We start from the raw sequence: 19,589 nt of genomic DNA, 5'->3' as shown, positions 1-19,589 counted from the left end.
TAAATTTAAGATTTAAGTTATGTGGGGCTTGTAGGCTAGCATTATTTGTGCAACCTTTGATAACTCAAGATGTCTCCATATCTGAATGTATTGAGGTGTGCACTGTAATAAGACAGTGAGGAGTTCACGCAACTTTTCAATTTACATGAATTTTTGTGACAGTTACGAACAACTTTGGAGGTCGTTTTTCTAGAACATGTACGACATAAATTCGGTCAGGATGCTGCTTGATCCCCACGGGTAAGAGACGAATACGGACGCAACGAGGACATAGTGGAAACAATTACGACGTTATTACAAAAGGAGACATCCACTATCAATCTGAGGTTAGCTGCTCCAAACAAATCTCATTGTCTGGATTGTTTGCCGCAGTTCCATGATGAGCTTCATGTTGCTTGTTCAACATTTTTCCACAGCAAGGGCATTCACGAATAGGAGATTTGATGGATGCCTTCAATTTCTGGAGGATTGCAATTGTTTTTATAAACTAAAATTGAATTTTCACATTTAAAATTTGTGTGATTATCTTACCTGGGTTATGTTGTTGCCTTTTGCTTTAATAATTGCAATTACTGCTAATATAGGAATGGCTAATAAAGACAGGCAAGAAATGGCCCAACCCATTCCTATACTCCATCCTGGGAATATATATTGCCCTTTGTTATATGTTGGAGCTTCATAGTCAGCAAGGCTAAAAATCCATATGGCCATAATGAGGCAGGGGGCAGCTACCATCCAGCACCCTCTTATATAGTAGTTCGGTAGCTCGCCTGTCATATCCCGTACGTTGCGGGCCAAACGATTAGCACCGTATACCCAGACGATTGCGATTACTTCGAAGAACGCAATGTACATCAAAGAAATAGCGGCGGCGTAGTAATCAATCAGTGTAAAAAAGTAGATTCCACCCTTCGGAAATAGTAAAAATAAATTATTACAAACAGAAACATGTTAATTAATAAAATATTCGTATTACTTGCATGACGTTTGGGAGCCCGCATATGAACGACACAAAGCATACCAGTAGCACTAGAACTTCGTGGCGTTTTAAATGAAGGCGAATCCATCGGCCATAGGCATCTTTAATTGAAGTTATAATTACTTCGACCGTGGCAAATTGACTGTCAATTCCAAGGCATAGCAACATTGAAAAGAAAATGACCGACCATACATGGGGAAAGGGCATTTTGGACAATGCGGCGGGATAGGCGACGAAAACAAGCCCAGGTCCTATATCGAAACATTATATAAATGTTATTTTTTCACAATAATAGTTGATGACATTTCTATGAGTTACCACTACTAACAACTTCGTCCACGCTTTTGCCTTGTTCAAAGGCTAAATTTCCTAGTGTTCCAAACACACATATGCCAGCTAAAATGCAGGTAACGGCGTCAGTAAGCGAAATAATCAGAGTATCACGCATCAATCGGTTGTCGAAACGGTTATAGCTGGAGAACGCCATCAGGGAGCCAAACGCAATCCCAATAGAATTGAAATTTTGAGCTGAGGGGTTAATATTTTAGATACTGTAGCATAACTATTTAAAAAAAGCATTGAGTTTATGTTTACCAGCTGCGTTAACCCAAACCTAGTTTAAATTGCAAACGATATGTATAAATAACGTGCGAACTAAAGAGTATAACGATTGCTTTTCATAAATACTTTGGCTTCTAGAAGTGTTTCCCACTTTGGGGAAAAGAAGTAAACGAGACCTAATTCAGATCCTGGCAACGTGAGAGCTCTGACAATAAATGCCCCTATAAACAGGTATGGCAAAGTAGCTGTAACGTACACAACTTTCCCGGTGGATTTTATGCCTTTCCACAAACAAAAGTAGACTAGAATCCATGCAACTGCGAGGCAAGCTAGGAGTTCCCAGCGCATTGTACCGAAATTGTCGATTCCTTTAGTCATCTGTAACAAATGGTTGCTGTGTGGAAATACAAGAACGTTTGTTTAAAAAACCCACAAAAATTATAATTTTTAACGTGAATATGTACTCGTAAAATTCTTGAGGGGCACTTGTTTTATTGTTCGCTTCTTGATCCTGAGAGCTATTAAATTTGGTCCCATTCCAGCAGAGCTCAGAATTCCAATCATTATTGCAACCCTCCCAAGGTAAGGGATCCATAAAAGAATTGATTAAGTAATACAGAGCCCAAGCAATTATGACATTATAGTAGGTGGATAGAAGAAAAGACATAATCACTGTGGCCAAACCAGTCCCTGAAATTGTAAAGAGATGATAAATTAAATTCTAATACACTTTATATGTTTTTGGAATGTCCAGTCAGACCTTTGAAAAGTGGGCACATTTTGTGCATGGCTCCAATTGGTCCTTGTCTTGTGTACTGTCCAACAGCTAGCTCCATATACAGTAATGGGATCCCACATACAACCTAATAAAGATAGATTTTATAACTATTTTTACTAATTTGTCACAACACGAGCTAATGTTGTTCAGAAAATTCCTTGAGTATACCAACATGATGAAGTATGGGATCAAAAAAGCACCTCCTCCACTCTTATAACCTGATGTTTGGATTGCACAAAAGATGTTTTCAGCACACTTTCAATTTCATGTTTGTTTTGAAACCTATTACTTACAGAGATATGGAAACCTCCACATATTACCCAGCCCAACAACATTGCCGATGCAAGCTAGAATAAATTCCACTTTATTTGCCCAAGTATCCCTGACCTCAGCTTCTTCTCCAAGCTTGTTGCTTGTGCAAACCACAAGTGGATCTTGACACATAACTTTCGTTTTGTCCATTTTGCCCGTGAGATCTAGGACGTGTTCACCGGTATTCGTTTTACGCCTGCTGTTATCACCGTGTCTGCGGGATGATAATAAAAAAGTAAAACCTTTAATTTAACAGGTAGACAAGATCATTGTACCGGATGATAACGCCTAATGTTATTAGTGCTTCAAATGACAGCAGTGATAGCGTTGCCGGCGAGCCGCTTTCAACTTGTCAAGTAACCAACAGTGTTACATAAACACGATCATGTTTTCTGTCGGACTAATCTGTTACGTACGAAACATGGGGTACCGCTACCCGGCGCCAAGTGAATGAATAGCAGAACACAACTATTCTCACGAATCATGTTGTCGTTTCCATGGTTACAGTTATATAATTATTCTTGTTGCGACAGAAGTTGCACTTTTGCAACTTTTGTTTACTTTTTGCATTTTTTTACTTGTGGTTGTGGTTAGAAGTATTGGCATTAACTTATAATTATCAAAGCTAGTAAAGAAAAAATGTACTTGCCCGTATAGGCTATTTTCGCCCGTATTATTAGAATTTTAAACAAAACACTGATTCTCATTCTGCTAAATCATATAAGGCTAGTTTATTTTCTATATCTATCTGAAATTTAGTATAATTAATGATAGCCGCCAATTTTTAATCACCGAAGGATACACATTTTCTTCTTCCTACCCAGAGAGAAAACACCATTCCCTATTTGAAGCAACACCATCAGTTTTAGTTTAATCAACAGCCAATTGCGACAGTATATCCACGATATAATAGGATTCCTATTATACCGTGGTATATCATTGAATTCGAAAAGACGCACATCGACGGAAGGTGCCAAGTCGTCATGTGAGCCATAGAGTTTTCAGATATGCTGATGCTGCACCTTGCTTGTCTACGTGACCTCTGTCTACTCTACGCTTACATAATGCCACATAACTATTTAAACCAATAGAAAAAAATTCGGGTAAGATACCATCTACCACAAAAATAAGGCTGTCATATAGCTACAGATGAGAGCATTTCTCACGAATGTGAGACGATGCCAGTAAGGTTGTACTTACGTTTGATTACCGGCGATGTTTTCTAACGAATTTTCGTAGTTTGTAGGTGTTGCCGATTCTGCGTTTCCTTTGTCGTTTCCGTCCTGCTTTTTGTTCAGATTTAGCTCACTCATTGTGAAAAATTGTCGGTTAGCGTGAAATTGATGAATTTATTTTTAAAATTTAGTAAGTTTAATGACGAACTATTCCTAGCACAAACTAATAGTTCAACCGCAAAACCTCGTTGAACAAAACATACTGGGGAATGCTAAACAGCTAACAAGGTGTTAAAAGTGCAAGCCCTAGGCTATTTGATGCAAACTCGCATAAAAAGAACGTCATGACTGGAGAATGCCAGGAAGCAGCATCAACTACCGAATTGTCCTTGAAAAACTTTACAGTTGAATTGTACCCATTGTTCAACCAAAAAATTCGAGTAGTAGCATAATTTGTACAGAAACGGAATTAAAGCCTACATTGTATTTCTGCAGCACGTTTCTTTGGTGAAAATGAAGTTAACTAAGAGATAACAGCATAATTATGGGCAGTGGAGCCAAGAAAGTGGAGGTGAAGATTGGAGCCAAGACAGTGTAGGAATAAATCAGAAACCCATCTGCACAACAGTGTTCTTTTTTTTAATGTGTGTATTTCACATCGTTAATGGCAAATCAAACTTCCTAATAATAAATGTCTTTAGTCTTTGGATATAGTAGTGGAGGAGTATCTCATGTAGTTATGTTGGATACATAGTATTTGGTTTACTATCGATGATCGAACAGATCACTAGATTCTAGAACGGCATTGGCAGAACGCCTATAACGTTTACAGATCGCTTGGATACCTATGGCCACATTTAATGGAAATGACGCAAACTTTAAAACACCGCGAATAAATGACAGTCGATTTTAAACTAAAATTGCTACGAGAAACTTTGTTCGGCATATGTTTTTTGGGGAAACCAGTCAACCAACTTTTGGTACTCGTCACTGTGGATTCAAAAGTCCCGTACTTGGCAACGTAACAAGTTTTTTAAACCTGAAAGAGAAAGCAATGGACGTTACAAAATTATACCGCTGTACACTCTGTTCGGTTTATCCGAACCAATATACAAGGACAATGGCTAGCAAAATATCACAAGTTGGGAAACTTCAGGTCATTTTGCACCATCTACAGTGCGCGGAGCTAATAAACGAGGGAAAGAAGACAAAGTAGAAAACCTAAAAACAAAAAAAAACAAAAATAGAACTGAAAAAGAAAAGAATTCGACAAGCCAAAACGCAGCGAAGTTCAAATATTTCGGAATCCCAATAGACTTACAATTTCCTTATGCTCGACTCCTTTCGTCTGGAAGTAGGACGTTTCCATGGCGCATCATCCGGTTCGTAGGGCAGAGGGCCCTGAACCGGTAGATCAGTAGAAGATTCGTCAGTTTCTGATACAAGAAGATCAGCGGAAGAAACAATTGAACCGCCATTTGTGGGTGATACCCTTTCAGGACTTCCATATCGACAGGAACGGAAAGCAATTGAACATAAAAGTTCAACTTTGAGTAAAAAATGTTCTTACTTGGAATGATTTTTGCTGGGCCTGTATAGCGCTAATTCATCAACCAAATCACTATTGCGAGCTTTCAGCTCATTTCGTTCACAAAGAATCTCTTTTAGCTCAGCTATGGTGAACCGAGGACGGTTCGGATCATTGATGTCAATGACAATTTTATTGGTGAGATCTGGCACATCGTTCTTCATAGAAGAAAAGAAAAAGGAAAAAATAACATAAGTAAATGTACATTAAATACAAGGTACATGTCCGCACAGACATTGCCAGTTACCTGGCACTGAATCAAATCTTCATTGTCTCGTTGTGCAACGCCCAGTCGCTTTTGTAGTGCAGTTAAGTTCCTCGACTGCTCTTGGTGTAAAGCCTGCAAATCCGCTCTCTCTTCAACTAATGTTCTCATTTGCTGAGACATGTGACTTTGCTTTCTCCGTAATTCTTTATTAATCTCCGTCAAGCGTTCCACCTGATTTTGTAACTATCAATACTCAAATTAGCCTTGCCTTATTTGTGTATCAATAAATTATTTTTAGTAAATTATAAATGAAAATTTACAGATTCATTTTCAGCAACTTTATCTTGGTACTCCTTATCCCTACAGCGCAACAGATCTCTCTGTTTCTCATTAGCTTCCCTGAGCTTTTCAAATATGTCCCAATCAGGTTCTTTGAGTACAGGTTCTAATATGAATTGGCCAAGAATTTATAATATTATTAATAAATCATGATAAAAACAGGAAAATTACTTTTTGAAACAATTTTTTCTTTACTCTCTTTCAATGAGGAAGATAATCGCTTGTTTTCTTCTTGAACTCTGGTAATTTTCCCAAGAAGTTCTTGTGTTTCTTTTTTCCAGTTTTCTTCCAGCTGTTCAATTTCCCTTTCATAACGTAACCTGTCAACAGCTTTTTCTCTTTTCTCACGTTCAAGAAGACTGATATTACTCTGTAACTCTTCTACAAGTTGTCGCTCTGATTCTTGCCTACAATAATATTATTTTTAAGAAAACTAAGTTTTTCTAAAAATTTTTTCATTGGTGACTTACCTTTTAGAGGTTTTATCAAGCAACTCCAGAACTCTAATCACCTTTTGCATCAAACCTTGGACTAGTTCATTCCCGTGGATATTTATAATTTTTTCTAACTCATTACCAACATCAGAGGCAAGATCAAACACATCCACAACAGAAATGTCAGGAAGAGAATCATACTCAGAAGAGGAGTCTTGTTGATCTTCCACACATCTTGCTGTAGGTAAAGGCATGTTGATTTCTTGGATTTTGGCACATAAGACTTTGTTTCACAGTTCAGTACTCCAATTCAGAAATGTTTCACGTACGGTTGTCAAGATCCGTGGTTTAAAAATTTGTAATCTTGGTAAAAGTTTGGCGAAAGTGGCCATAAACTTGTGAAAACGTTGAAATATCGAAATTATTTATTCATTCTCTTCACTAAAGAACAAACAACCCAACTGGGATGTGTTTCGTAGAAACCCTTCCTACGCACTGACTTTAAAGGGCCTCTTCTTAGTGATAAACAGCGGAGAGCAAATGACGTCATTGAACCAAAGCTAGGATATCGACTTTGTAGAAAACAGTTCTTGAGGAGTTCAGTCTGAAATACTAACCACTTTCATTAACAAAAAAATATACGTTGGTATTTGTTTTAATTTGATAAATCATTTTCAAATCCACTTTCAGCAAGCCTTTAGAACTAGAATCGCCCTAGGCCTTTTTGGTTTTTTCAGATTCTGTTAAATGGAATACTAACGACGTGGCAACTTCGTTGTCATAGATACGATCACAACAACAGTTTTTGAAAACAAGATATTCACTTAACTTGTTCGCGTTTCACAAACTTTCATCGAATTTTACTTTAGAAATTGAGGTACTCGTATACTTTTTCCGGAAATGAGCAATTCATATCGACCTCGTAGTGGTTATTCGAATATGGACCGGTACAGCGCTTCGCTGCCCGTTATGAAAATGCGATTAGAAAATGAAATCATTCGTAAACGTGAAGCTGAAACTCGCCGAACCGAGACAGCTCGATCAAACGACAAGTATTTTCAAAATTGTAACATACAAACCGAGAAGTTTGACGATTGGACATCCCCAAGAAGTGCACAGTTGAGCCATCGTCAGTCCAAACTACGTGAAACAGAAATAGATGTGGAAACTCGAAGAATAAAACTTAAAAAGTTATATCAAGCAGATAGATTAAAGGAAGAAGAGGCAATGAAAAGAATTCAAAAAGAAGAAGAAAAGCAAAAATGGGAATGTATGAAAGAAAAAGTACAACATTTTCGCCACTCTAAAAGTGCAAAACTGAGTGAATTCTTAGAAAACAAGGAGCACGAAAAGTGGAAATCTACCAATGATTCTTTCAGAGTGTTTGAATCTGAATTGAAAAAACAACAACAGAAAGAAATGTGGACGATACAGCTACAACAGAAAGAAGAGGAGAAAGCTAGGTTAATGGAAGAAAAGAAAAGGGAGGCTGCACAAATGGAACGCTTGGTTCAAGAAGAAAAGAGAAGGAATGAACTTGAACGAAAGATGGAATTGGAAAAGAAACAGCAGTGGAAAAAAGATTTGGATGCTCAAGTTGAACAATTGAGGTATATAGGATATTTTTGTACTTCTTCATTTTCATGTTATGATGTTCTACTCATAGGGCAATGGACTTTGATGCGAATGAAAAACGACGAGAACAGGAGAGATTGATGGCAGAAGCTGCAGGGTTGGAGGCTATCAAAGAAGAAATACAGATAAAAGAAGAAGAAAGAGCAAAAAGAAAACAAAATGGGTACAATGCTTTTATTTTTTCTGTATCAATTGTTTTTGATAAAACAATGCGTATTTTTAGAGAATTTTTGACCAAACAACATTTGGCAAAACTGAGGCAACGTTCGAAAGAAGTGACCGCTGATCTGGAAAGAGAAATGAGTTTCGTGGAAAAACTTGCTGAAAGTGATCGTGCACAACAAAAAGAAAAAACACGTCAGGATATAATGCGATTTTTAGAACTCGTTGAAAACCATCGTCAAATTGAGAAAGAACGTTTGCAGCAGAGCGAGTTTTTGTTCCAGTAATTCATGCTTCCTTTCCTTTTAAGTGAAGAAATGAATTTTAACGCATCTCTTTTGATAGGGAAGAGGCAAAAAAACTGTGGGAAAAAAGAGAATCAGAGTGGGAAGTTGAAAGATTAGCTCGCAAAAAGTTAATGGAAGACGTGATAACGATCCAGAAAAAACAGGCAAGGCACCTGTCTTTATATGAATAATTTAAACCGCTTGTTCTACATAGTTCAAATTCTTTTAGATTGACGAGAGACTACTTGTAGCACGACAAGAAAGGGAGCGACTTATACTTGATCGGGAGGAACTTATTCGCTCGCTCGAGGGCTACCACAATCAAATGAAGATGAAAGAGATGGAGACCAAAACTAAACAGTTTCAAACGAAAGTGGATCTGTTAGCCCAAATTCATCAAAAACAACGTAGTGAAGAAGAATTAATTAGGCAAGAAGAGCAAAAACGCAAACATCAAGAAATCATGGAAGCAGCTCACAGCCAAAAACATTGGAATATATCAATGGATAAACTCAAACTTTAATATCATAAATACTTCATTCCTTTTCAAATTCGAAGCACTTGTCATGTTTTTTCCCTTTTATGGATAATACCCTTTGTGTAGTTTTTAAAATATACTAGTACGCAAAAATTGTATTGAAAAAAATACCAACGGAAGCATTAGGAGTAGGCTACGCCACTTTTCTAGGTGCTTTTCAAAGTGATCTTACAATGAGTGCTATGTACCCTACTCTATCAACTAAAAACCCGGACGTGAGTGAAAAGTTACAACTGAATCAACTCACATCCAAAATTGGAGAAAAGAGATGGGTAGTATCGACAGAATTGTGACTTGTCAAGTATCATGACGAAATTTGGCTGCGCGTTGGAGTCAATTTCCTGCGAAGGCCCGGCCAACACAGACCTAAATCTTAATCGTGAAATGCAATTATTTTTTAGTGTTTAGCTATGTTTTAACTTAAACTTTTCCGTGCTTTTCTAAGAGCTCTTATAAATAACTTTTTCCAATTGTAGTTATACTCCTTTTTCTCTGTAGACAGTGTTCTATAAAGAATGCCAGTCTTCTGTTAGACTACCCAATTGGTATTTCCAGCGAAATTCATATTCCAATATGAATTTCATACTCCAATATGAATTTCCTACCACCTGTCAATGGACTGCACTCAAGTTCACCATTCAATAACGACTCTAAGTTTTCCTTAAGATTTACACTTAAAGTGTCTAGGAAGACGTTCAAAAAATATTGAGACTAATCACGGTTGAGCGCCGCCGGGAACTATCACCTAGGCCATGCCCGTGCCTGAAAGAAAAAGTCAGGACGTTGATTCGAACGGATTCGAATGCAACGAGCACTAAGTACGGTCACATTATTGGAGGAATGACCGTGTGCTTGGTTCGTGATTTGGAGTCACAAGTGATAGCTGCAAGCTGATGTCACTCGAACCACTGCACCAACCCGACTAAGCGTATACTTACCAACATACTTACCATACGAAATGTGCTTCATCAAGTCTTTTATACTGTCTCATAGATGATCGAAAAAAGCTACAGCTCATTATGGCGTCAGTTTAGCTTTAATGCTAAATTTCGCAAACACGGTGAACTAGATTGACAATAATAAAAAATGAACTTTATTCGTCACTTGCTGTGTTACTTATTATTAAGAATCTCAATTGTGCTAAACAAATTTTGACACGCAAAAAATGCTACAATAGAAACGGAAACGGTTGCACTCACGGATCGTGACTGGAACATGTATACCAATCCCGCCATAAGACCTAGAAGTTACTCTTCGGTTGCCACCAGGTGGCATATGCATATGTTATATATATATAGCATATTTTATACATATATATATATAGCATATATTATGCTACTCATGAGTAGCATATTTCTATGAAATCTTTTGATGGCTGTCGTTCGGCCCGTTACTTTGGCGATTGTATGGAAGTGAAAATGACTAGCTGGTTGGTTACTGCAGTCAGTATGTCGTATTGTGCACGTCATATTCGCCTTGTTTTCTATAGATGACAGAAAACGGCAGAAACGACAAGAAGACTCATGCCTGAACAGATTCGTTCTGTTATAATCTAGTAAATGCTTTTGTATTGTACAAATGCAATTTTAGTTTCGATCGAACTGGCATGGCAGCCGGTGGATACGTGGTACTCTCGTGGTGCTCTCGTGGTACAGGTGTGGGTCCGCCGTTCACATCTCACGAGACCATCACCGTTTTTTCCATTACCAAATTGATGTAGAGGAGATTAGATCTATACCTCATCGCATCGGCACGCAACTTGAGCTGGGTTCGACGGCAGATCTGGGAAAGCCTTGTGATGGTTCGATTGTTGAAAAATGCGTTCCAGTTAATATTTAACAGAGTTGGAATGCACCTCCGTCCCAGCAGACTTCGCGTAGTTTCGTTGTCGGCTACTTGAATCGGCAAGACATATTCCTCCTCGGCGAGCGTTATCTTTGCGTTGAATTCCCCTTTGATGGATACTGATCCAAGGGCTGATTTTCTTAATCTCGAGCTGTGCGTTAATTCCGGCTCGCCCATCTGTTGCCATATGCGTTTGTTGATGATAGAATTATGGCAACCCGTATCCATTTTCATCCGAACTTCAAAACCGTTTACCTTCAAATCAAGAAAATATTTTAAAGCCATCTTGTTATCGTATAAGGTTAATCAATAATATTACTTATTAAGCGCTGTTTGCTTTGCAGGCATAAGCCAAAGTTCACCCGAGCCAGCCAACTTATTGGTAACTACGTCGTTTCCCTTTTCGATTGATTTTGTCGGTAATCTATTAAACTTTTATTTCCAAAATAGAACGCGTGAGTTAAAGTATGAGGTATCGCAACCATTTCAGTCATAGGATGTATATGTTTATAAATTTTCAAGTATGATTTTTACTAATTAGTACTCTGAATCCGTTAGACAAACAATATCTTGTGCCAATCGAGCGGACGGAATACGTTAGGCTTTAGTAGTCATAACATGGTTGCAGCAGTCCGCGCAACACAGATTAAAAATAATAGGCTACACTATTACGAAGTACTGAAGTTCAACAAAGTTCTCGAAACTATGCCGTTTCAGCGAATTGTTAAAATAGCTGCGGACTGAAGCGTAGCAGCCACATACCATTTTTCTGTCTTCAAGTCATATGAAGTTCTCAATTTCAGCGGCCAATGTGAATTTAGCAGTTCCAATGTTTTAACCGATTTTGCTAATTTGTTAGTACTTTCTTGCCTTTTGGTGAAGCCAAAGACAAGTTTATCAAGGTTTCGAATCTTACAATTGATATACTTCGTAAACATTCTAGCCCTAGACGGCCATTTAGAAAAGTAATGCTATCGTTTCATTTTAGTTGTCACATGTTCATCTGTCTGTTTTGCCTTAAGTGTTGGAAAGAGTAAGCAGCTGAGGTTCCAGAAAGCAGCATTTCAGAGTAAGAACCCAATTTGATGACTTGTCAATGTACTATGTATGTTCAGCTTTGTATCGTTTGTCTTTTGAATGGTAAGACTGAACTAGATGGGAAATCAAAGACTTTGCGTTTATCAGTGAGAAAAATTTGAATGGTTGATTAGCTGGAAGCAACTGAGTTCAGGTTTCAAAATATACTGTCGATTTTTACCCCTAGATGGCAGGTTGTTTGAAACTTGTTGCTTGAAGGTCGGGAGCTTTCGGCTTTTTAAGCAGGGCAGTCATATTCTCCTCTTGAGAATTGACATCCCATGGTGGGAAAAATAATAAAGTTTTTCGTGTAACTGCATCAGTTGGAAAGTGAATGTGTCATGATACCTTTTTTTTTGTTAGCGTGAGGCTATATAATATTGATTTTACTGCTGGCTTTCTTTCTGTTGTACCAATGGGTTGGATGAGGTTTTTGTCTTCTAGTTATTCCTTGTGGCTGCAAGAAAGAAGCAAAATGGGTTTCATGCTGTCCCTGAGAGGTAATCTAAACATCAACCATCGTGCGTCAACTATCACAGATTTTACTTATCACGAAGGTTTTCCTATCTTTAAAATGCGGTATCAAGAGTTGTAATGTTTTGTATAATTTCTTACAGCTTCAATACCATGGCGTTCCATACCATATTCTTTACCAAAGATTGTGGTTGTATTCTTCAACTTATTGATTCTAAATAGGGAATTTTCACATTTGTCTAATAAGGGATTGGATTCAAGAATAAATTTAAGGGTGTTCAATTTATTTAAACATTTTGAAACATTTGTTAAAGTTATTGACAGCATGGTTATCTGATTGGGCTGGTTGTAATTTCTTTCTCTTTCTAAAGGTATGGGTTGTGCCTGTTCATTGCCTAAGATGCCATAAAGATGACTGGTTTTGGATCTGTGATTGTTATTCTGCCACAAGCGTTTTCATCAAGAAAGCCTGGCGTAAGATATGGCCTCCAGATGCATGTAATTGGCTAAGGAAACCGGCCAGAAGGCAGCTGATAAAGGACATGGTTTGTACTTGGGTGTATGATATGTCACTGTGCACAAGCTAAATGTGTTTTTTTTCCCCTTCTTCAGAAAGGAAAGAATCAGCAAAAGATGAAGCCTTCAGAGGAATTGAGTCAGAATGCTAAGGAAACCGGCCAGAATGCTAGTGCAAAAAGACAAGGTAAGACAAAATCTAAACACATCATGTGCAAATAGTTCAAATTCTGAATGCTACATTGTTATGTGTGCAGAGCCGCAAGAGTCAGCTAAGGACACAACACAGCAAGGAAAGGAGTTAATACAGGAGACAGGATCAAAGGTAGCAGAAAAAGGATGAGGTGAAAATCCAGTTCATCAAAGTTGCTATGCATTTTTTTCTGGTTAAAGTTAATCAGAACTAAATAAAGAATTCCCATGTGGTTGGTTTCTTCCACGTGCGGAAAAGACACATACGAGTTGAACGGAACCATATGAAGAATTCGGGCACGAGAAATTCTTGCCTCATCGGTCCCGTGCTACTCACCTGCCACCTAGTGCCAACCGAAGAGAACTTTCCCGGTCCTACGGCGGGACTGATACACGTTCCATTCACGATCCGTGATTAACAATAGACCATACGATTTTTCTATTGTAGCGTTTTTCATATGTACAGTTATATTTTTATTTTGTATCAAACAAAGCTAATGAAAGCGATTTGTTTCCCTACAACATTGTAATTGCTGAACGCATTTATACACTAGAACATTAGTGAGATTTACATCATTGGTATTCATCAGTCTGGTATAATTTATATAGCTATTTAGTTGTTTAGCATAGAACATTGCTTCAATTGATTGCATTTGCCAATTAACATTGAATTGGGCAAGGTTGAAATCCACTTATCTTTACCGTTTTTAATTGCGTAGCAGGATGTAGCGTAAAATTTTTTAGTTTGCATTTCCATCACTAATGTTAATTTCCTAATTTCAATCTGAAATTCCATTAAAAGGAAATGCTCAAATATTCGGACTAGATGTTAGAAGTTTTGGTTAGCCAGTTTGGATTTTATTTATTGAAAAAGGAAAAAAAAAAAGAAAAAAAAAAGAAAAAAAAAGGGTTGCGCTAAGCACTTGATTGACTTGCTATCGAGTAACCTCCAGACCTGCCCGGACGGAGATCATATTGCTGTACTATATGATCCACATCGTGACATCAGCTGAGGGCTCTTACCTCTCTATTCAGTCTTGCATTGCAATGGGGTGCCAATCCCATTCCAACGCTTGACCTTTCGAGTTGTAATTGGGAGTCAAGTAAGTCTGTATTCATTTGTTGGAAGACAAACCTCTTTTTTTTTTTTTCCGACGCCTGTTAAGCATCTTGGTCATGACACAATAAAGTATCGTTTTCCAGCGGAGGAGAATATAAGAAGAATCATGATTGTAGCACACAGTTCCAGCGTTTTCCTTCTCTTGTCCTTACACAAAAAAAAAAAAAAAGGGAAAATAATCTGAATAACAAAGGATGTGTTTGGATTCTCTTGTGTGTGTGTGTGTGTGATGCTAATCACATAAGTTTCCCTTCTATGGAGGTTTCTGCGTAATTTATATTTTCGACATACACCCACACTCGCTGCATCATATTGTGCAATCGAAAAGGATCAGACACGGCGATGATGTGATCGTTAACGTAAACCAACCTAGCGCAGTTGAAACCATGACGATGTGATTAATAAATTCTGAGAAAAAAGCTACCCAAAATAATTCGGGCGGGAAATAACAGAACACACCCTGGCGGGGTACTTTTGGTGTAACAAGTAATTTCTATCTATATGTTGAAATAAAGATTGCTTGCTTTTGGGTAGATCTAGTGAAGTTTTAGTTTAGAAAATATCTTGTCGTTTTCAAAAAGTTATCACAGCCTCAAATTTCAAATAAAGCTAAGAAATTTATCTACGCAGACTCAAGTCATAGCTACAACTGGATAAGGAATTAAAAGAGGCAATATTACCTTTCTGATTATGATGCAAACTGATGTATTCCAGAATAGGCCAATGTCAGCAGTTCAATTCATTTTCCTCCTGAATTTTTTTCCACATCGGTTGACCTGTCAAGAAAATTAGGCATCAACATCATCAAATCCATTCGTGCGGCACTGGTTAACTGTGTTTGTTATAAAGCTTTGTATACCTAAAAGGCATTGATGTAATCAGATTAGAAAGATTAGGCTATATCCAGAATCGACAACACACACGATTAACTTACTAGGATACCTTGCGTGGAAAGTGTTAACAAAGAGTTGAGCCTCTTCTTCCCCGACTTCCAACTGTTCGGCTAAACTTTTACATCCCATGCCGTAAACAATCCCGTAGAAGATTTGTTTCGCTTTTTGCCTTTCATCGTCTCTGACTTCTTCTTGCTTTTTCTTTTTCCAAACCGATACAATGCCGCGGAAAACATCGCCATCGGGTTGGCTAAGAACAGAACAAAGACCTGCGTCTTCGCTCAAATGCGCCAATATTCGAAGTTCCAACTGAGAATAATCCGCCGAAAGCAAGATAGTTCCTATATTTGAAGTACAAACTTTTTAAAAATTAACCTGCCATCAATGCCCAGTTAAGCAGACAGCAGACAGCCATAAAAAGATTTCATAGAAATATGCTACTCATATGCCACCTGGCATATGCCCATCTTGTGCCTACGTTAAAATACCTAACTACAACCCCAAAGCAAGGTACAAACCCCCCCTCCCCACCCCCCTAAATGGACTTCGAATTCTTGCCTCATCGGTCCCGTGCTACTCACGTGCCACCTAGTGCCAACCGAAGAGAACCTTCCCGGTCTTACGGCGGGACTGATACACGTTCCATTCACGATCCGCCCAGCCAATCATACTGCTGCAGTAAGGATGTTGAACGTCTGGTTTCTTAACCGTTATTTTAATTTGCGACGTCATAAAGAGAAGAGTATCATTGTAAACTATCGTCGGTAATTTACGTTGCCAAATAGTGTCTCCCATCGAACTGCTTTTTTCATTGCTCGCATTGACTAATGTTTCCATTCTCGTCGTTTTCGCAAACCGTAGGCCTACGTGGTTTTGTTTATAAAATCCAAATAGAGTCGTGCAAATAACTTATGGATCCTCGGAAGTGATTGATTTAAGTGAAAACTAGCACTGCGTGGGATATGTCAAACCAACGTCACGGTAAAACCCACAACACGGTGGAAAACCAATCCGATTTCTTTTGCAGATACTATTGCAATTTACAAACAATTAACACAGAATGCTGTTATTCTTTCTATTAATAATACTTTGATGGCCATTAACGATTAATTCAACTTGAATATCATGAAAGAGAGCCAATACCTTTCGTCGCCCCCTGGTGGCGGACGCCGTAAGTTCCCAAACATTATTGGAATCACGCGTGTCAGTTTCCTTTAATATAGGAGTCGGACCGGCTCCTATAGAAGAACAGTTCGAGTTGCAGAGAAGAGATCCCGGGGATTCACGAGTCTGTAAACGGTATTACGATTACGTTGCTAATTCCAAATGTTCATTTTGCAGGGGGATAATGGGAGTGATGACGTACATGCGATATTACCGAAGTCTACATGGTAATAAAAAAGTAGAAAGGTTAAACACTGTCCCAGTGCACACTAGTATCGTTCATACACCAGCCGGCTGTTACCCAAAAACAAAACAAAAAGGCAATTGGCAAGTCAATGGTAACGGCCGTTTAATGGGTATGGCGCTACGGTGGCCGGTCTTGATAATATCGGGACGAGCATGTACGTCTATCACTCCCCAACGAAGGCCTAAACGGCCCTAATTCTTTTGAGCATTTTTAGGCCTGCCTTTTGACTCGTGGTGATATAGGTGGACCAACAAGGACATGAGTGTAGGCTACATGCGACATTGGCCTAGGGATTGCCTTTGGGTCAATGCTAATAGGTTAAACACTGATCCCAGTGCACACACGTATCGTCTTAACTCAATCGGCTTTTTACCAAAGGTAAGTAAACCAGTTAAGTCAACGGATGGTAAGAGCCGCTCAACGAGCAGACGGATTGTACGTGTGGCCCGTCGTGATAGTATCGCGTCGAGCATGTAGATATCACTCCAACGGACTTAACAACAGGCCTAAGCGGCCATCGTATTTTAATTGGTGTAGTGTAATTTGAGGAACTAACTTCCGCCTCGGTCTACGGACCAAAAAGGAGCACGGGCAGGGCCTAGGGGGAAGTTCCCGACGGCGCTCAACCGTGGATAATGAGATGGAAAACTGTTTACCCGTTTTTCTTTTGTTTCTCAGAACCGATCAAGATCCGAATCCAGCAACTCGGTGGGCCTCACGTTTTAAGACTGGCTCCTTTCTTCGTGATTGATCACATAACAAGTTGTACGCCTTTCCATTGTGTAGCTATACCTTACCTTTTTCTGACAACATCGAATAAACTTAGTTTTGCATCACTCATTGTTTTCATTACAATTGGTAAATGTTATACAAGAATAGTAGTAGGAACGGTTTAGATTAAAAGCTCAAAACGCTAAAAACTTTAATTATCCTGGTTCCAAAAGAGAAGTTGAAAATGCAGTGCCGAAATGACGTTTGCTACGAGTCAAATGCTATGTGCCAAATTCCAGGCATGAAAAGCACGCTAATCGGTAGGTGGCGTGAATCGAACACGGTCTGATTAATTACGATGGAAAGTAAACCTGCCTTCGTTAGTCATCTGTTCAAAAGGACAGATACGGATCTGTAGAGTTTTAAAATCTCGATAAGGGAATGGAGAACTAGCCGAACTAAATGAGTAAATGTAAAATTTGCGTTAATTCAAATGCACACAAGCATTTCCGTAGGTTCTCATGTTTGCGTACCCCTGTTTTTATCGCTTCAGGTGGTTGGTTTTCCTTTTTTCTCATCGACCATGTCTTTTTCGTTTTGTTGATACCATATTGTATCAATCGAACCATCATGCGATTAGAAAATAATGAAATCATTCGTAAACGTGAAGCTGAAACTTGCCGAACCGAGACAGCTCGATCAAACGACAAGTATTTTCAAAATTGTAACATACAAACCGAGAAGTTTGACGATTGGACATCCCCAAGAAGTGCACAGTTGAGCCATCGTCAGTCCAAACTCCGTGAAACAGAAATAGATGTGGAAACTCGAAGAATAAAACTTAAAAAGTTATATCAAGCAGATAGATTAAAGGAAGAAGAGGCAATGAAAAGAATTCAAAAAGAAGAAGAAAAGCAAAAATGGGAATGTATGAAAGAAAAAGTACAACATTTTCGGCACTCTAAAAGTGCAAAACTGAGTGAATTCTTAGAAAACAAGGAGCACGAAAAGTGGAAATCTACCAATGATTCTTTCAGAGTGTTTGAATCTGAATTGAAAAAACAACAACAGAAAGAAATGTGGACGATACAGCTACAACAGAAAGAAGAGGAGAAAGCTAGGTTAATGGAAGAAAAGAAAAGGGAGGCTGCACAAATGGAACGCTTGGTTCAAGAAGAAAAGAGAAGGAATGAACTTGAACGACAGATGGAATTGGAAAAGAAACAGCAGTGGAAAAAAGATTTGGATGCTCAAGTTGAACAATTGAGGTATATAGGATATTTTTGTACTTCTTCATTTTCATGTTATGATGTTCTACTCATAGGGCAATGGACTTTGATGCGAATGAAAAACGACGAGAACAGGAGAGATTGATGGCAGAAGCTGCAGGGTTGGAGGCTATCAAAGAAGAAATACAGATAAAAGAAGAAGAAAGAGCAAAAAGAAAACAAAATGGGTACAATGCTTTTATTTTTTCTGTATCAATTGTTTTTGATAAAACAATGCGTATTTTTAGAGAATTTTTGACCAAACAACATTTGGCAAAACTGAGGCAACGTTCGAAAGAAGTGACCGCTGATCTGGAAAGAGAAATGAGTTTCGTGGAAAAACTTGCTGAAAGTGATCGTGCACAACAAAAAGAAAAAACACGTCAGGATATAATGCGATTTTTAGAACTCGTTGAAAACCATCGTCAAATTGAGAAAGAACGTTTGCAGCAGAGCGAGTTTTTGTTCCAGTAATTCATGCTTCCTTTCCTTTTAAGTGAAGAAATGAATTTTAACGCATCTCTTTTGATAGGGAAGAGGCAAAAAAACTGTGGGAAAAAAGAGAATCAGAGTGGGAAGTTGAAAGATTAGCTCGCAAAAAGTTAATGGAAGACGTGATAACGATCCAGAAAAAAACAGGCAAGGCACCTGTCTTTATATGAATAATTTAAACCGCTTGTTCTACATAGTTCAAATTCTTTTAGATTGACGAGAGACTACTTGTAGCACGACAAGAAAGGGAGCGACTTATACTTGATCGGGAGGAACTTATTCGCTCGCTCGAGGGCTACCACAATCAAATGAAGATGAAAGAGATGGAGACCAAAACTAAACAGTTTCAAACGAAAGTGGATCTGTTAGCCCAAATTCATCAAAAACAACGTAGTGAAGAAGAATTAATTAGGCAAGAAGAGCAAAAACGCAAACATCAAGAAATCATGGAAGCAGCTCACAGCCAAAAACATTGGAATATATCAATGGATAAACTCAAACTTTAATATCATAAATACTTCATTCCTTTTCAAATTCGAAGCACTTGTCATGTTTTTTCCTTTTATGGATAATACCCTTTGTGTAGTTTTTAAA

The 19,589-nt window shown here is 38.3% G+C and overlaps 6 protein-coding genes across 17 annotated transcripts; 3 read left to right on the top strand and 3 right to left on the bottom strand.

The window, feature by feature from the left end:
* Positions 1 to 72: 72 nt before the first annotated feature.
* LOC116926975 (sodium- and chloride-dependent GABA transporter ine) lies at positions 73 to 4,073 on the bottom strand. Of its 2 annotated transcripts, none has more exons than XM_032933890.2 (11): positions 3,831 to 4,073; positions 2,612 to 2,844; positions 2,487 to 2,536; positions 2,301 to 2,403; positions 2,005 to 2,230; positions 1,667 to 1,934; positions 1,574 to 1,592; positions 1,298 to 1,507; positions 977 to 1,230; positions 532 to 909; positions 73 to 460 (listed from the first exon to the last, which is right to left on the bottom strand). In XM_032933890.2, the coding sequence occupies exons 1-11, from the start codon at positions 3,941 to 3,943 to the stop codon at positions 317 to 319; spliced, it is 1,998 nt and encodes a 665-aa protein (XP_032789781.2). In that variant the 5' UTR covers positions 3,944 to 4,073; the 3' UTR covers positions 73 to 316. The 2 variants fall into 2 exon arrangements, with proteins under 2 accessions (XP_032789781.2, XP_032789782.2); XM_032933891.2 differs by lacking the exon at positions 3,831 to 4,073 and adding an exon at positions 2,906 to 3,085.
* Positions 4,074 to 4,435: 362 nt separating this feature from the next.
* LOC123474615 (RILP-like protein homolog) lies at positions 4,436 to 6,867 on the bottom strand. 4 transcript variants are annotated; one of them, XM_045176882.1, is made up of 7 exons: positions 6,411 to 6,867; positions 6,112 to 6,347; positions 5,922 to 6,046; positions 5,641 to 5,844; positions 5,376 to 5,551; positions 5,127 to 5,306; positions 4,436 to 5,026 (listed from the first exon to the last, which is right to left on the bottom strand). In XM_045176882.1, the coding sequence occupies exons 1-7, from the start codon at positions 6,626 to 6,628 to the stop codon at positions 4,963 to 4,965; spliced, it is 1,203 nt and encodes a 400-aa protein (XP_045032817.1). In that variant the 5' UTR covers positions 6,629 to 6,867; the 3' UTR covers positions 4,436 to 4,962. The 4 variants fall into 4 exon arrangements, with proteins under 4 accessions (XP_045032817.1, XP_045032818.1, XP_045032819.1 ...); XM_045176883.1 differs by having other exon boundaries at positions 4,436 to 4,844; XM_045176884.1 differs by having other exon boundaries at positions 6,136 to 6,347; positions 6,411 to 6,866.
* A 194-nt stretch (positions 6,868 to 7,061) lies between these two features.
* LOC123474610 (trichoplein keratin filament-binding protein-like) lies at positions 7,062 to 9,089 on the top strand. Its single transcript, XM_045176875.1, has 5 exons — positions 7,062 to 7,984; positions 8,041 to 8,172; positions 8,233 to 8,454; positions 8,517 to 8,622; positions 8,688 to 9,089. The coding sequence occupies exons 1-5, from the start codon at positions 7,275 to 7,277 to the stop codon at positions 8,979 to 8,981; spliced, it is 1,464 nt and encodes a 487-aa protein (XP_045032810.1). The 5' UTR covers positions 7,062 to 7,274; the 3' UTR covers positions 8,982 to 9,089.
* A 3,041-nt stretch (positions 9,090 to 12,130) lies between these two features.
* On the top strand, positions 12,131 to 13,671 carry LOC116926982. Of its 2 annotated transcripts, XM_032933905.2 has the most exons (6): positions 12,131 to 12,418; positions 12,536 to 12,666; positions 12,764 to 12,937; positions 13,005 to 13,095; positions 13,166 to 13,233; positions 13,302 to 13,671. In XM_032933905.2, exons 1-6 carry the CDS (start codon positions 12,253 to 12,255, stop codon positions 13,317 to 13,319), a joined length of 648 nt encoding a protein of 215 aa, XP_032789796.2. In that variant the 5' UTR covers positions 12,131 to 12,252; the 3' UTR covers positions 13,320 to 13,671. The 2 variants fall into 2 exon arrangements, 1 of the variants encoding a protein (XP_032789796.2); XR_004396411.2 differs by lacking the exon at positions 12,536 to 12,666 and having other exon boundaries at positions 12,141 to 12,418; positions 13,166 to 13,671.
* A 308-nt stretch (positions 13,672 to 13,979) lies between these two features.
* LOC123474623 (DNA polymerase theta-like) lies at positions 13,980 to 15,576 on the bottom strand. Of its 6 annotated transcripts, none has more exons than XR_006649501.1 (3): positions 15,155 to 15,576; positions 14,901 to 15,079; positions 13,980 to 14,367 (listed from the first exon to the last, which is right to left on the bottom strand). XR_006649501.1 is itself a non-coding variant. In XM_045176898.1 (3 exons), exons 1-3 carry the CDS (start codon positions 15,526 to 15,528, stop codon positions 15,009 to 15,011), a joined length of 375 nt encoding a protein of 124 aa, XP_045032833.1. In that variant the 5' UTR covers positions 15,529 to 15,544; the 3' UTR covers positions 14,433 to 15,008. The 6 variants fall into 6 exon arrangements, 3 of the variants coding, with proteins under 3 accessions (XP_045032833.1, XP_045032834.1, XP_045032835.1); XR_006649502.1 differs by having other exon boundaries at positions 14,901 to 14,996; positions 15,155 to 15,570; XR_006649503.1 differs by having other exon boundaries at positions 14,901 to 14,996; positions 15,163 to 15,569.
* Positions 15,577 to 17,581: 2,005 nt separating this feature from the next.
* Positions 17,582 to 19,554, top strand: LOC123474612 (trichoplein keratin filament-binding protein-like). Of its 2 annotated transcripts, none has more exons than XM_045176880.1 (5): positions 17,582 to 18,503; positions 18,560 to 18,691; positions 18,752 to 18,973; positions 19,036 to 19,153; positions 19,208 to 19,554. In XM_045176880.1, exons 1-5 carry the CDS (start codon positions 17,698 to 17,700, stop codon positions 19,499 to 19,501), a joined length of 1,572 nt encoding a protein of 523 aa, XP_045032815.1. In that variant the 5' UTR covers positions 17,582 to 17,697; the 3' UTR covers positions 19,502 to 19,554. The 2 variants fall into 2 exon arrangements, with proteins under 2 accessions (XP_045032815.1, XP_045032813.1); XM_045176878.1 differs by having other exon boundaries at positions 17,585 to 18,503; positions 19,036 to 19,142; positions 19,208 to 19,458.
* Positions 19,555 to 19,589: the final 35 nt, after the last annotated feature.

Source organism: Daphnia magna, linkage group LG7 (genome assembly GCF_020631705.1).
Source record: "Daphnia magna isolate NIES linkage group LG7, ASM2063170v1.1, whole genome shotgun sequence".
NCBI lineage: Eukaryota > Metazoa > Arthropoda > Branchiopoda > Diplostraca > Daphniidae > Daphnia > Daphnia magna.
Note: the sequence above shows the minus strand (reverse complement) of the source record. Positions and strands in the feature narration are given on the sequence as shown.

Coding starts and splice junctions, on each gene's coding strand:
- LOC123474615 (XM_045176882.1), bottom strand. CDS start 6,628: ATGCCTTTACCTACAGCAAGATGTGTGGAAGATCAACAAGACTCCTCT. Junction 6,348..6,410: donor CTTGATAAAACCTCTAAAAG/GTAAGTCACCAA, acceptor ATATTATTGTAG/GCAAGAATCAGAGCGACAAC. Junction 6,047..6,111: donor AGAAAAAATTGTTTCAAAAA/GTAATTTTCCTG, acceptor AATTCATATTAG/AACCTGTACTCAAAGAACCT.
- LOC123474612 (XM_045176880.1), top strand. CDS start 17,698: ATGAGTAAATGTAAAATTTGCGTTAATTCAAATGCACACAAGCATTTC. Junction 18,504..18,559: donor GCTCAAGTTGAACAATTGAG/GTATATAGGATA, acceptor TTCTACTCATAG/GGCAATGGACTTTGATGCGA. Junction 18,974..19,035: donor CAGAGCGAGTTTTTGTTCCA/GTAATTCATGCT, acceptor CTCTTTTGATAG/GGAAGAGGCAAAAAAACTGT.
- LOC123474610 (XM_045176875.1), top strand. CDS start 7,275: ATGAGCAATTCATATCGACCTCGTAGTGGTTATTCGAATATGGACCGG. Junction 8,455..8,516: donor CAGAGCGAGTTTTTGTTCCA/GTAATTCATGCT, acceptor CTCTTTTGATAG/GGAAGAGGCAAAAAAACTGT. Junction 8,623..8,687: donor TAACGATCCAGAAAAAACAG/GCAAGGCACCTG, acceptor AAATTCTTTTAG/ATTGACGAGAGACTACTTGT.
- LOC116926975 (XM_032933890.2), bottom strand. CDS start 3,943: ATGAGTGAGCTAAATCTGAACAAAAAGCAGGACGGAAACGACAAAGGA. Junction 2,404..2,486: donor TCCCATACTTCATCATGTTG/GTATACTCAAGG, acceptor TATCTTTATTAG/GTTGTATGTGGGATCCCATT. Junction 1,231..1,297: donor GGACGAAGTTGTTAGTAGTG/GTAACTCATAGA, acceptor GTTTCGATATAG/GACCTGGGCTTGTTTTCGTC.
- LOC116926982 (XM_032933905.2), top strand. CDS start 12,253: ATGTGTCATGATACCTTTTTTTTTGTTAGCGTGAGGCTATATAATATT. Junction 12,419..12,535: donor TTTCATGCTGTCCCTGAGAG/GTAATCTAAACA, acceptor AATTTCTTACAG/CTTCAATACCATGGCGTTCC. Junction 12,667..12,763: donor ATTCAAGAATAAATTTAAGG/GTGTTCAATTTA, acceptor CTCTTTCTAAAG/GTATGGGTTGTGCCTGTTCA.
- LOC123474623 (XM_045176898.1), bottom strand. CDS start 15,528: ATGGCTGTCTGCTGTCTGCTTAACTGGGCATTGATG. Junction 15,423..15,492: donor TGCTTAACTGGGCATTGATG/GCAGGTTAATTT, acceptor GATTATTCTCAG/TTGGAACTTCGAATATTGGC. Junction 15,080..15,154: donor TTTCCACGCAAGGTATCCTA/GTAAGTTAATCG, acceptor AATGCCTTTTAG/GTATACAAAGCTTTATAACA.